This window comes from Crinia signifera, chromosome 2, assembly GCF_055691185.1.
Source record: "Crinia signifera chromosome 2, ASM5569118v1, whole genome shotgun sequence".
Classification (NCBI taxonomy): Eukaryota; Metazoa; Chordata; class Amphibia; order Anura; family Myobatrachidae; genus Crinia; species Crinia signifera.
Window position 1 is genome coordinate 183822031 of NC_139218.1, and position 15673 is coordinate 183837703.

The 15673-nt window shown below is 38.1% G+C and overlaps 1 protein-coding gene across 2 annotated transcripts in view; it reads right to left on the reverse strand.

The window, feature by feature from the left end:
• The window catches only part of CRYBG2 (crystallin beta-gamma domain containing 2), a 175055-nt gene that overhangs the window by 49563 nt on the left and 109819 nt on the right, over positions 1-15673 (reverse strand). For both annotated transcript variants that reach the window (XM_083173290.1, XM_083173291.1), the window contains one exon: positions 208-6595. In XM_083173290.1, the coding sequence (XP_083029416.1) occupies positions 208-6595 (6388 nt within the window). The remainder of the gene's footprint in view (positions 1-207; positions 6596-15673) is intronic.

Here is a 15673-nt window from a genome sequence, read left to right on the forward strand (position 1 = left end):
TGTGATGCTATGGGCAACATCACCTCTTTTCATTTTTAGAAGCTTTAGTAAATGTACCCCATATATAATTTAGAAAGATACTCATATGATTATAACAATAAACTAGCTGACACATTAATACATTAGAAATGCAATATATTGTATCTTCTCAATTATTAGTAAATATAATACTATTACACAATTCACTAAATTTGGAGTACATCTCACCCAAACATCCGGGAAGACTTTAAAAGAAGAAGATACTGGTGTGTCCATGTTGGATGGAATCTCAGTAGTATCTGAATCTGTCACATGATCAGGTTGCGGATGGGAGACATCTTTGTTGTCCTTTGTTGGCAAATCTTCTAATGTACTGGTTAAGGTGTCATTTGTGAAGGTTGCCCTAGTGTCATTTGTAGATGACTCTTTCTGTGGAGGTGTTTCAATCTCTGCAGGCATCTCTTTTAATGTATCTTTTTGAGAGTTAATGTAACTACTGAGAAGAAAGCTACTTTCAAGTCTTGAATAGGATTTTCCTTCAGATGACTCTGTCTTTTTATCTAATCTATCAGAAAGTAACAATGATCCAATGATAGAACTTTGTCGATTACTAAGATTTTGTGCGATAAAGTTCTTGTAGGTGTCACCCCTGGAAAGCTCATCACCAGAGTGCTTCCTCATTAGTTCAAGTGGAGATGTTCTATTAGGGGCTCTCTCTGTGCTTCTTTCCCAAGAGTATTTCTTTACAGTCTCTTCTGTTGCGTCAGTCTGTTCTGTAACTTTAGCCTCTAATATGGAATCACTTTGACTGGAAAGGGAATTCATATCCAGTTTCTCCTTTTGTTCTTGCAATTGCCATTTGAAATCAGAGTGACTACCCTTTGGAGAGCCTTGATCCTCTTTTATGGGTGGCAGTGTGGCATACATGTGTAGTGGAGAAGAGCGAGGCTGACGTGGTTCTCTCTGGTACTTCATAAATTCTGGGGTCTCCAACTGTCGTAATCGGTTCACCCAAATCTCCATGTTTTCTGGAGACTCTATTTCTTCTTCTGCACAATTTATAGCATTTTCCTGTATACCAGCTTCCACAATAGGTACCATGTAACGTTCTGCTAAGTCTGTGGGTTGTTCCAATAACTGGTTTTCATGAAGTGAGTAAGATGCACTTGGACCTGATATACACCTTTTATCAGTAGTATGCGTTCTGGTCCCTTCCCCTAAAAATGAAGTCCCTAAAACATCTCCACCTAATTCTTCTGAAGGCATCACAGGAACTATGTAATCTGAAATTTGAATATTTCTTCCATCCTGACTTTCTTGGATGCCATTTGTTTCTGATTGTGCCAACTTTACTGTGTTCTGCATTTCACTATTGTGCATGGTTTCAACATGTGACTCATCATTTACATTTTCTGCCAGATCACCTACAAAGTAGACAGCATCAATAGTATTTCTATACTGGCTTAGCATATCTTCTACTTCATTTACTGTGCCTAGTGTAAACTTACTATAGCTATTTCCATTTTTTTGCTCATTTGCAGAAACCATATATTCATTAGTCTGAAGTTTTTCTTTTTTATGAGGCATCAATTCTTCTGTTTGGTCTGAGATCACATTATCAGCTTGTATTAAGTCCACTTTTTCATCCTGCTCCATGATGTGATATCCTAATGGTTCATTCTGTTTGGTGGAAATAATTATATTTATATTATCAAGATGCTCATGTTTACTAATAGTGTGGTCCACCTGGTCTTCATTTGTCTGAAAACTAGCATTTTTTGTTGACATATTTATTTTCATACAATCTTCTGGCTCCTCAGATTTATCAAAAGTCACATGTCTAGAACTATCCAGAGTTTTATTCAAATTATGATCAGTTGTCCATTTATCATAATCTAGTGCTAACTTCTCCATTGCTGAAATGTCAGCCCCTTGCTCAGCTTTCTCAAAGACTACATTACTGGCTTGATCAACAAAGTCATTTTCACGTTTTTTTATGATCACATCTTTACCTTGCTCACTACTAAAAACAACCTTATCGGGCATACTTTTTGTTGAAATAAGTATCATATTATCAGCATGACCAATATGAGTTACTGTATCTGAAATGTAGTCTTCCACAATAACATCTGTCTTCTCCATAACATTATCATTTACAAACTGATTATTTACTTGTGAAGACTTGCCCACCTCAGTCTCAATGACCGTAGAATTTTCTGGTGAGCTTTCTTTAGCATATACTCTTTGATCAACAATGGCATGACCATACAGTGGTATGAGTGCCTCCGGCAAATTATGTGAATTTAGGACTGTTTGGTCCAGTCCTTTATCTTTGTCCAACATGTGAGTGGGCTCTTCTTGGATGGTAATTGTATGCCCACTAGAACCTGAAACTTGTATTTCTTGTCCAGACTGGATCTTCAAATCCATAGTTTCTTTCTCTTCAGCTTGGTCTTCAGTTATGTTTACTGTGTTCATATTTACTGCTGAATTATCATCATAAAGATCACTGGGAATTTTCATTAGATCATCATGGTTTGTTTTCACATTGACAATACATGTTTGATCTTGGTCAACTGGATCTTCCACTTTGCCAATGAACATATGTTCACCTTTAGCCAACATTGTAGAATGATCTTCTTTCTGATTATTAACAGGATGGTCACTGCGCTCTCTGAAAGAGTCTGCTAATGCAATTATGTCTTGTCCTGTGGAATCCTTCATAATTAAAGTTTTTGTATCCAATTCTTCAGCCTGTTCTTTAGTTGTGCCTACTGTCTTTATGCTTACAGCTGAATTTTCCACAGGTTTATCCTTTGTTTCCACATTATCTATACATTTTTTATTTTGGTCCACCAGCTCTTCAACTTTGTCATTTGAATTATGCATGACTTGGTGTACGTTGTTTCTGAAGAACAAATCATTAGAATTTGAATTTTGTTCATGCATAAATTCAACTTCAGCCAAAATGTTAGAGCACTCTTCTTTCACATTATCTACTGGTTGATCATTGGAGTCTTCTAAATATTCTTCTAAAACAACTATCTTGGTTTGGTCTGGCATAAATAAAGTTTTTTTGTCCAGTTTTTCAGTATGATTCTCAGTTATGTTTACAGTCGTTACGTTTAATGCTGCATTTTCATCAAGCAGATTTTCCTCTGATTCTTTCTTTCTTTCCATGTTAGATATAAATGGTTGGTCTTGGTCAACCTTATCTTCAACTTTTACAGATAAAGAGGGATCAAACAGCACGTTTTGGTGCATGTTCTTTTCGAAATACACATCATTGGCATTCAGACTTTGTTCATATATATTTTCAAATTCAGCCAGCATGTTAGAGGACTCTTCATTCAAAGTATCTACTGCTTGATCACTGGACTCTCTTAAAGATTCTACCAATACAACTATCTTTTGTTCAGTATGGTCCGGCACATTTGTTTTATTCAATACTTTAGTATGATTTTCATTTCTGTTTACTGTGTTTATGTCTACTAATGCTTTTTCATCAGACTTTGCCATTGGTTCGTCCTGTGTTTTACATTTTTCTACACATTTTTGCTCTTGCCCCATTTGATCTCCCACTTGGTGCTCATGGGTATCTATAAAAGTGTCTACCAATACAAATTTCTCCTGCTCAGCCGCATTCTTCATATCCACAGTTTTTCTTTCTAAATATCCAGTCTGAGCCATTGGTTCATCATGTGTTTTCAATTTTTCTACACATTTTTGCTCTTGCCCCATTAGATCTCCCACTTGGTGCGCATGGGTATCTATAAAAGTGTCTACCAATACAAATTTCTCCTGCTCAGCCGCATTCTTCATATCCACAGTTTTTCTTTCTAAATATCCAGTCTGAGCCATTGGTTCATCATGTGTTTTACATTTTTCTACACATTTTTGCTCTTGCCCCATTTGATCTCCCACTTGGTGCTCATGGGTATCTATAAAAGTGTCTACCAATACAAATTTCTCCTGCTCAGCCGCATTCTTCATATCCACAGTTTTTCTTTCTAAATATCCAGTCTGAGCCATTGGTTCATCATGTGTTTTCAATTTTTCTACACATTTTTGCTCTTGCCCCATTAGATCTCCCACTTGGTGCGCATGGGTATCTATAAAAGTGTCTACCAATACAAATTTCTCCTGCTCAGCCGCATTCTTCATATCCACAGTTCTTCTTTCTAAATATTCAATCTGAGCCATTGGTTCATCATTTGTTTTCAATTTTTCTACACATTTTTGCTCTTGCTTCATTAGATCTACCACTTGGTGCTCACGGGTATCTATAAAAGTGTCTACCAATACAAATTTCTCCTGTTCAGTCACATTCTTCATATCCACAGTTTTTCTCTCTAAATATCCATTCTGATCTTCAAGAATATCTACTGGAGGGAATTTTTTGGCAATTTCAATTCCCAGATCATTGGGCTTTCCCATTATTCTATCCTTTGTTGTCAAGAAGACCATTACATTTTTATCTTGGTCAGTTAAGTCTTCAACTTTGTTGACTGGTAGGTTACTGGAATCAACTGTTGAGGTTGCCAATGTACCTATGGCTTCTCCAATCTTGTATAGTTTTGTTGCAACTCCACTTTGTTCCTTGTTCATGTCTGTTGCTTGCTGATCTACGAAACTTTCATTCTCTTTGTTTATGGGCTCAACATTCTTCCCATTCACAGCTACATATACCACATTTTTGTCCATTTCCACATTATTATCAGACTGAACCTTTCTGTGTCTTGGTTGATCTTTTGCATCTATACTTTTATTTGATACCATTGCAATTTTCTCTGCAGTGAAAATAGCTTGATCTGTTTTGTCTTCAGATTGAGCTATAGATAAAACATTTAGTTTTAATTTAGTTTTAATACCAAGCTCGCTATATGTAAGAGGCCCTTTTGCAGGTTTTCCTTCTTCAGGTTTGTGTTTTGGTGATAATCCATCCTCTGATATAGTTTCCTTCACCACTTCTTTGATGTTTGATGAGTCATCATTTCCAATGTTATCTTTATCTGTGCATTCATTTAATTGCACAGAATCAGGATGAGCTATTTTATAAAGGATTATGGTAGGTTTATTTTTATTTTTTACAACGCCATCTCTGCTCAAATTTCCATCTGTATTTTTTATAGTCTTAAATAATGTGTCAACATCCTCAGCTGACTCTGCTATATGTTTTTTAAGTATTCCACTGATAACAACTTGATTATCTTTTGAATCATCCGTGTCCTCTCTCTGATTAGTTCTGAGTTTGTTGACAACTTCTACATCACGTGAATAATTAGCCTGTCTTTTCCTTTGAGTTATTATAGGAGGAAGCTCACAACTTTTTTTTTCTCCTAGTGTCAAATTAACTGAATGTATATTACATTCACTCAATGTGTCTTCTTTAAGCAACTTTTTTTCAGGTCTTAAAACACTAATTCTGTTTTTTAATTGATCTAGTTGTCCTGAATCCTCATGAGCTTCATATTTTTCATTGAGTTCATTTTTTATGATAGTTGTCCTCTTCTCAGAAGATCTCTTGTGATATGTTTTTTTCTCTGTGGCCGCATGGGCTCCATCATGGCGCACATTCTGATGAAATGATGTTTTAATTTGTGCTTTGTCCTGTTCCTCTGAGTTCGTTATATTGTGTATTTTATTTATCTCTCCCGGTGACACTGTATGACTGTTTGCTTCAGTATTTCTAACTTTTTGCAGAGATTCTGAATCTGCCATAGTATTAGAGACACTGCCATCTGCAAAAAAGAAATTTCCTGATGATTGTGATTGCACTGGAGAAGTAGTGTCCCTTTGATTTGTATGCCTCTGTCCAAAAAAAGCCTTAGGCGAGTAAACAATAACATTATCATTTTTCCATCCTTTTGGTGATCCCAGAGATATGGAAACATTATTCTTCATTCTTTGAGGGGGTGGTGTGGGTGTCCGAGGAGGAAGCTGCACATCTTGAAGATAGGGTCTTGCATGTCTGTTGTTGATTTCTCCATCACTGTGCCAACCATGAGATAATTTATTCTCTGCAATGTAATTACTAGTACTGTTCTTGGTTTTTGGAGTCCTCCTGTTACTATTCATATGGCTCTGTAATATTGGAGAAAGGTGTGATTTTGCAGCACTGCCAATGTCTGACACTGTTCCATGCTCTCGTCTATTCTCTAAGTGATCTTTTTTCAAGGGATTATACACTTGAGAAAAAATTGGCCCATGGACTCCGGGAGTTAGAGACACATGTTGAGGTACGGGGCAATATTTCTCATTTAGAGATCCATAGTACTTGGGTTTTACTGTCATACCATGTTGTGTGAGCTCTTCGTTTGAGCTCAAGTCTTCAAATACTTTTTGCAGACCTTTTACATGACCAACACTTTGAAGGCTAAGTTCGAGGCTATGAGACAGTTTCTTGGTTCCTGTGGTATCCTTATCCTTCCTGAAAGACCCTTTTGATGACTCATGATAGCTTTGATTTTCACGCATCCTAGAAGTCTGAACTCTTTTTGGCAAGTGGTTAAAATCTTTTTCCATTTTAGAGGAATCAAGTCTGCTATATTCCGCCACCTGTTCAGTGCCAAATATGAGAAAGGGAAGATCCTCATTCACTGACGAGCTGAAGAATCTGGGGAATAAAAATGGATATTGATTAAAATTCCTAATTTTTGTTTGGTAGTAATAGCATAAAAACATAAAACAGAGAACAGAGAACAAATTATTTCACTGTATGAGTCATTATCCATGGACCTCTCACCTTTCTATAGTGGATCTTATTTTTCATAACTGTCATTACATTGTTCTAACAGTGACTACCAACTAAGGGGAAAATATAATCTTTGTCTTTCTGCTTTTCTTTAAACTGATGTGTGTCACACTAAACCACGCCCATTTAAAGAGATCACATCCCCTCTCAGGATTCCTCTGTGCAGGAGTCCTAATTCCTGTTGTAAAAATGTTGGGAGGTATGCATACATTTTAAATGTATCTCTTAATATTTAACCAAGCTTCTCCAACTGTTTAACTATGCTGTTTATATACCTTCAAACAATCTGAAACTAACTCTAAGGTCCCCTTCTACTGTAGTCCGTGACATTATAGCCATTCATTCTGCATTTGGATGTTTGTATGTACATACACTATGTAATATTTTCATGAATTACATGTATTTCACACTCCAAACAGTCTACTACCTCTAAGTAACAAAACAAGTTTTGCCCACTCTCTATAACATTTCTATTTTTATCTGTAATGAAAATGTATAGTAAGTATACTTACTTTAGCAGGAGTAGGATTTATAAGAGGCATAGTAAAATACACACTAATCGCTTCTGACAAAAGCTAGCTAATGAAGGAAAAGTTCTTGCTTATCAAATTGTGCAGGTACGGGCAGGTCAATAAATAGGAACCTGTTTGGGTTTGTCACAAATGAAAGTACATCTACATTTGCATACACATCAGGAATGTGACTGAGGCAGAGGTGTGTGTAATCTGAAGAGAGAAGTGTAAAAGGGAGTAAAGAGAGAAAAAGTAATGAAAACTGGGAGAGTTAGCAGAGTGACAGCAGACAAGAGAGCTAGAAGTGAATCACAGATGTGTTGACCTTTGTATGTTGAATCATACTTTCCTACTTTTAAAAACTAGTTTCAGGGAGATTATAGTTGGTCGTTGAATTTTGCGGAGCGCCCCATTAGGGTATGTGTTTAAAATGACTTATCCAATATCCAAATGTAGATGACCCCAAAGCAGTTAATAAGAGCTACTATACTTGGTAAATAAGTCACTGATACGTGTCAGGGATTGTTCATCTTTTGTTTTTTGCACGTGGTTCATATAAATGGCCAAAAGACATGCATGTACCCATAGGGATCATTGTGTTTTATCACCAATGCTGGTAAATGGTGCTGAAGATAAGGGATGGCCATCGATGATTTGAAATCATCAATTGTTTATGGCCGATGTCAAATACTTTTGACATCGATGTGGGGGAACCAGATGGTTTCCCCCACATTGATGGCAAAGGAGAACCGATGTTTCACCCGGAAGACCCGCCCCCGAGTTCTGATTGGCCCACTGGCCATTTAGTCAAATATAATGGATGACCATTGATAGCTAAAATTATCAATGGTTATCCATCAAATAGTTTAACATTATCGATGGCTGGGTGCAGAATCACCATCGATGGCCATCATCAATGGCATCTGCACCGATGGCCATACCTACTGATGATTCAATGTAAATGTATCTATTTCTCATTCCTTTTTTCCCCCAAAATGTAACAGCTGCATAATGTGGGCTAGGTGAAATGAGGGATATTGCTACTCTAATAAGGAAGAGAGGAACATTGCTGCTATTTCAGAGAGTCTCCTCTAGAATGCAGGAGGGTAGGCAACAATGTGTTGAATGAAGAACAGGATGGAACAGAAGGGAACGTTTGCAGTTCCCAAAAGAGTTTAACACTGATTATAAATTGCTATGAAATTACTCATCTCCATATCTACAAAATGTAAACCTATACCAGCCTCTGATCAGTCACATGTTGTGTTTACCTCAGTTCCCTTATTCACCTAATGATCCATCCACTAGTCACACCTAATTTACACAGAATGTTCCATAGCATCACTGATTTTGTCACAGAAGATTACTAATGGGGACTGCTGTACACATTAGTGGGGCGACTTCAGCCCCATCCTAAGGGTTTGTAGGTTAGCACATCTGTGCGGACCAATGTTTTCACCATGAGAACACTGGCAATCTAACTATATTTATACTACATGCAGTATAAATCGAGCCTAAAAAAATGTAGGGAAGGGCCTAGCAATGCCATCACCTGAAAAATTGCCAACTGAATGCTCCTCATTCACTATAGATTAAAAAGATTAATAGTCTGTATGGTGTTCCATTTTTCATTAAATGCAACAAAAGAAAAAGTATTTTTAAAGAGCAGAAACTTAATAGTAATAAAGCTATAACGTTATATTTTAAAATAGATGGAGCACATGCAGTTACACATATGCATAGCTTATGTACTGTAAGGACAGTTGCAACTGAACACGGGTGTCGGAAACCCCCCCTTCCCGCCGATCCATCGCCCTAAGTTTTCATATATAGCGGTTTTAGCAGACTAGCTGTGCAGCTGCCGTCAGCTTCCTCCTGTCAGAGAGAGACAGGCTGCTGCAGGGTGGGCTGCAGGTAGGGGAGCTAGCATGCAGCTTCTCCAAGGTCGTGCTACATGTGGAAGTGAGAGTTGGAGAGCTGGCCAGAGGGAGGCCAGGACTAGGGATGGCCATCGGTGCTATCGCAAACGATTGTTACCATAATATCTAATGCCATAATATCTATTGGATGACCATTGATGTTTTTTGACTATCTGTGGTCATCTATTTTCTTTGATTGACTGGCCCATGGGCGAATTCCAACCTTGAGGCAGGACTTTACGGGTGCCAGGAGTGGAGCTCTACTCTGCATCCCTGCACCTTCGGGAGGAAAAAAAACCTATTTGGTTATGCTCTGCTATCGATGGAGGAAAACCATCTGGTTCTCCCCCATCAATGGCAAAACTATTCTGGTCTTAAACCATCAATGATTTTGAATCATCGATAGTTGATGGCCATCCCTAACATCCCCAGCATTTTATGGGCATCCCACAGGCGATGCCTGCTTGGGGCAGGTGGCTGACATTACATGACATCAGTGCCCACCTCGAATTCAGAGGACAGCAGGTGCTAGAAAAGTTAGTCCAGGCTGACTTTTCTTAGCGAAGGCAGGAGAACTCATTAGATGGTGAGCGACCATCAAATAATTTCTCCTCCTTGCAGCCACATACGAGGGGATGTGTTAGAGTACACATCCCCTCGCATGTTAGAGAGGGGATTTGCACGGCGTGGCATGTGGGGGGGGGATGGAATCGGACGAGCGGCATTTACCTGTTTGCTAGGCTGCAAAAATATACAGCCTAGTGAACAGGTCTGAATAAGGGATCCTCGTACCTGTAAAAGAGGGTGTATATCATTTTATATGTGATGTAAGAATTTATTTTATGAAAGGGAAATTCTGCGATAATAAGCTCAATTAACCTTAGGCTGAATTCACAATAAAAATCTCATATGCCTTTTTATATATAATACATTTTATTCAATTAGCTGTCGAATATCAGTAAAATAGGTGGCCACCTTAATTAGAATATATTGCACTTAATAGCAAACTAATATTTAAAACTTAGACAATATGAAATAAAGTAGTAAATACACATTTAAAATATTTTACTGCCATTAGGTAAACCATGTAAGCTGTATTGAAACTGGATCTTACGTTTCTCAGTGTAATATATTCCCAATAAAGGAGAATATGTTTGTAGGAACACTTGCTGTATGTATGATTTGTATGGGGTGGCCGGTCAGAGCTCCGCTTTACCCATGTGATGCTAACTGGGTGTCCACAGCAGAGAGTCCCGTCTGGATGCCATCTGTCTGGAGACTTAGCAGCAGTTGGTGGGTGCGAGGGATGCTGCATCTCTCACTGAGAGTCGAGCTTTGAAAAAGCTCAGCAGATCAGAGAAAAGCGTTAGTGAACCTTCCCAGCACTGTCAATTGCACCTACTGGTACCAACTGGTATCAACTGCATTCACCCGATGGTTTAAAGAATACTGTCACTGAATTTCCAGATACATTTCAGACAAAATCTGACTTCTTTCCAATTAAATCAAAAGGATCAAATGTTGAGTCCTTTTATAAAACCACCTTGAGAGATTATGAAGATATGTGCAAAACAGCCATCTCCAAAGTAGGGAAATTCGGAATGAAAACTAACTTTAGACACCTCTATAATAATTAAGGAGGCAGATAAGAGGAAGGGGGGCATTGTGGTGCAGGATTGGTCAGACTACATTTAGACAACTAAAAGACATAAACTTCTATGTAACTTTAGAAAAAGATCCAACGCAGGAGTATGGCCGCGAATTGTTAGAATTTCTGAGAAATGCTGAACAAGATGGGGTCATTTCCAGGGAAGAGCTCCACTTCTTGTGTTGTGAACACCCCCGCACACCTATTTATTATCATTTGCCGAAAATTCACAAAAACCTCACATCACCCCCAGGTAGACCCATCATTTCTGGTATTCAGTCACTATCATCTAACTTATCCTTTTACATTGACACTTACTTACAACCACGAGTCTTCACCCTCAGGTCACACATAAAGGACACATTACATTTTCTTCAACTGATAAAAGATGTCAAGTGGATGTCAAGTCTCTACTCAAACATCCCACACAATAAAGAGATACAAACTACTGTATCAAAAAACGTTTGTTAGAAAATGGTGACCAGGAGGGAAGACATCAACAATTCATCACTGATTCTATAACTTATATTCTACGTCACAATTATTTTCTGTTTGATAACTCCCACTATTTACAGGTGATGGGTACGGCCATGGGGACCAGATTCGTGCCCAGCTATGCCAACCTTTATATGTTGAGGTAGAACAACAACTTATCTGGGAAAGCAAAGTTTGCGCAAATCTGGTCCTCTATAGCCGGTACATCGATGATTTATTTATTATTTGGGATGGGGATCACCTTCAAGCACAATGTTTCGTTAACCACCTTAACTCCAACACTTTTAATTTACAATTCACCCATGTGATATACAAAAAGCGGACCTCTTTACTGGATTTGACCCTAGAAGTAAAGGGTGATAGGATCATTTCCTCCAACTTTACTAAAGAAGTGGGATCCAAAGCGTATCTCTATTTTAAGAATGCGCTCTATTTTCCATGGAAAAAAGGAATTCCTAAGAGCCACCTACTACGCCTCTTCAGGAACTGTACTGAATTTTCTACATTTGAGGAACAGGCCTCAGAAATGATCCAGTCATTTTAACAAGGTGAAAGAAAAGGAGATAGGTATACATAGGCTGTTGTCTAGATGATGATGACTCCAACCACATATTAACAAAAGCCTATGAAGATGTAATAACACTAAACAGAGATCAACTCCTTGGATCCTCCCCTAAAAACACATCGCAGGAAACAGGGTGGGAAACCCAAGCAGTATATATATCCACATATAATAGTCACTCTACTAATATCAAAAAGATTATTACAAAAAATTACAATATCCTCAAATCAGACTATCTTTTGAAGGATGCAATCCCACCTAAACCACGGTTTGTTTTTAAGAGAAATAAAACCATTAAAAATCAATTAGCACCAAGTATGCTGAAAGAGATTAACAAAGACAGAGAACCATGTACTTTATCTTGGCTCAAACCCAAACCTAACGGTTTCTTTAGATATGGAATGAATAAATGTATAACATGCAGCCACATTAAAACCCGAAAAGAAAATACCTTGACAGATGGGGAGGGAAGAGAACTATTACCTAAGAGTTTCATGAACTGTAATACAGAATATTTGATTTATCTCTTAAGATGTCCTTGCAGTCTCAAATATGAAGGCCGTACAACGAGACGGATCAGGATCTGATTCTTGGAACACCGCCGAAATGTAGCAAAACATATAGCAAACCACAGTGTCTCTCGACACTTTCATGAAGTTCATGATGGTAACCCAGAAGGGCTCATTTTGACAGGCCTGGAACATGTAAATGGAACCTCCAGAGGAGGAGACCGCTTTGATAGGCTATGTAGACAGGAGGTCTATTGGATGTATAAATTGAGGACTATATATCTAGATGGCCTCAACAAAGCTGTAGAATTGAATTCCATCATCTAGACTAAAGCCTATGTATACCTATCTCCTTTTCTTTCACCTTTAACTCTATTTCTTCATCATATGATAAACTATACGAGGGAGGAAAATACATTCTCTCTCTTCTTCTCTTTCTATATAAACAAAAGATAAGTCTTTAATAGACATAAAATGTTCTATACAATCGTTTATACCTATTTACATATTTATTTCTTTATATTTCCTATGGTGTACTCATTATATGAATTTAGTATTTATATTCTTTTTCTCCGAAAATGAAACACAAAATGTTCTTTCCGCTCTCATTTATGTATATATGTCTCATGCCAACAATAATGAATAACGCTAGAAATAGCTGCTTTGCCAACAAAGAAAATGGCATCTTCAGTGTTTCCAGTTAATTGTAGTAATATAACCCTATTAGTATAACATATATATATATATATATATATATATATATATATATATATTACACTCACGCTGCCAAATCAGCAGCAACAGCAGCACACGGAAATCCAAAAGACAGTATTAAGCAGGAGTCATATATATACACGCTTTATTTTAGAGATTCTATAAATAACAAGGAATAGTGATAAGATTAATTGCTCTGCCAACAATGAAAAGGGCAGCTTCGGCACGGGTGAATGGTAGCAATATATATATAACTCCCCGAGTAAAACATACAAATTAAATTAGCTACCTCCTTTATATTTTAACACTAAATGTTTATATTGTTTAGACTTTCTTTTTACGCATATATGTAATCCAAGTATCACTCGGAGTCCCAAACCCAGAGGTGACAAACACCGGACCATTAAAACAGTACCAAGTGGTTACCAAGACAACCACAGGAAACGGGCTTGCCACGCTGAGATAGAACTACAGGCGGCATGCGTTCCAACTTAAACACCGGAATGTCACTTCCGGTATAGGAATGTAGGACGTGTGCCTAAGATTATGCCCTAAGGTACCAGAACATAATTTCCGGCCACAGGCTATCGGAACGTCACTTCCGGGTTCAGAAATACCAAAAATCTGCTTTTTTAATAAGTTAAAAGGCTAGTTTTTTTACTCTAAATAATAAATGTTTATAGTTCTGAATAAATATATATGGTTTTAGTTCATGAATAAATATATATGTTTTGAAATGTGTACACACTGATTATTTGCAATCAATACTAGCACACAGGTATATATACCCCCTATCTACCTATTCTCTTTACACCTTGATAAAGCCGGTAAAACCGGTGAAACACGTCGGTGGAACAGTGGGAGTACACTGCATTAGCCCATTTGATTACATTCAACCCAGCAGCGCCCCCTCCCCCCCGGCAAAGGGGATATCCTCAATTCAACAACCTAACTGGAATATAAATCCGAAGTATGGACCCTTGTGAAGAGGCATTATAGGAACAAACCTGGACCCGATCCTAAGAACTCAATACGGTACCGTATCGACTCTATAAACTAGAACTCCCACTGAGATAAATCGTGTTTTTAATACTTATTTCTTTATTCAATATTTATATATTGGTTTTATTACAATACATTTTTAACTACAAAAACTTAAGGGTAACACTTGTTTAATAAATGTGAATTATTATTTTCTTACAATCTCTTTATTAGTATCAATGATATTTATTTAACCTAGCGCGGAGCACAAAACCTTTCCTTTGTATACTTTGTGCAGGTGTGACAACCCCTCCCAGTGCACCACAGCTTGATGAAGCACCTCAAAACCTGCGCCCCTTTTCTGGTAACCTCACACCAGATCTTTTGTTGGCAACTGGTGTCTGCACATGTATAGGCAACGCTACTAATGTCGGCAACTGATGTGGGCACATGTATAGGCAGTGCTACTACTGTCAGCAACTGGTGTGGGCATATGGTTACTCAGTGCTACTAATGTTGGCAACTGGTGTGGACATGTGTATAGGCAGCATTACTAATTTCGGCAACCGGTGTCTGCACATGGTTATGCAGTGCTACTACTGTAATGTCGGCTACTGGTGTGGGTGTTACATATAGACAGTGGTGCTACTGTCTGCAATTGGTGTGGGTTTTATGTACTGGATAAGCAGAACTACTACTTTTGGCAACTGGTGTGGGCTTGTGTATAGGCAGCCCTAATGCAGTCATCAACTGACGTGGGCATATGGTTACACAGTGCTACTAATGTCAGCAACTGGTGTGGACGTTACATATAGGGAGCGCTACTACTGTTGGCAACTGGTGTGGGCACTATGTATAAGCAGAGCTACTACTTTTGGCAACTGTGTGAGCGTTATGAATAAGCAGTGCTACTAATGTGGGCATATGCAGGAGGCATTGTGTGTAGCATAATGTGTGTAAATGTCATATGGACATACAAGATGTGGATGACTATAGAAACAAAATATTGAGAACACGATCGGACCCTAATGTTTATACCAAACTTAAATCAGATCCCACTGAGACGTACAACAAGGAATTGCTATTGACCTTACAGAAAGCAGTCGATGATGGCATCATCACTTCCTCAACATGCAAATATCTCTTTGAGAAACATCCAATTGCTCCGGTATTATATTCCTTGCCCAAGATACATAAGGACAGCAGCAATCCGCCAGGGTGACCCATTATCGCCGCAAGGGATTCGGTGTACTACAAGGTCTTCAAGTACTTAGATCACTACCTTCAACCTGCTGTTCAGCTTCAACCTACTTATCTCAAGGACACTACCACTTTAATATGCAAATTTCGGGACATGGACACCTTACCAGACAACTGCCTCTTGTGTACCCTTGACATTATAAGCCTGTACACTAGGGCGGAGTGAAAAAACTGAAATTGAGAAATTCTAAATCAGCTAGTGTGTGAAAATTGTGACTTGACCTGAATAAGGAACGTGCAAACGCTTTTTGATCTGAGTCAACATCTTCTGTTCTGGCAAGAGGCCTAAAGTTTAACTTTTTTGGTGAAAATGAAGAAAACTGTGAAGATGCTCTGATCT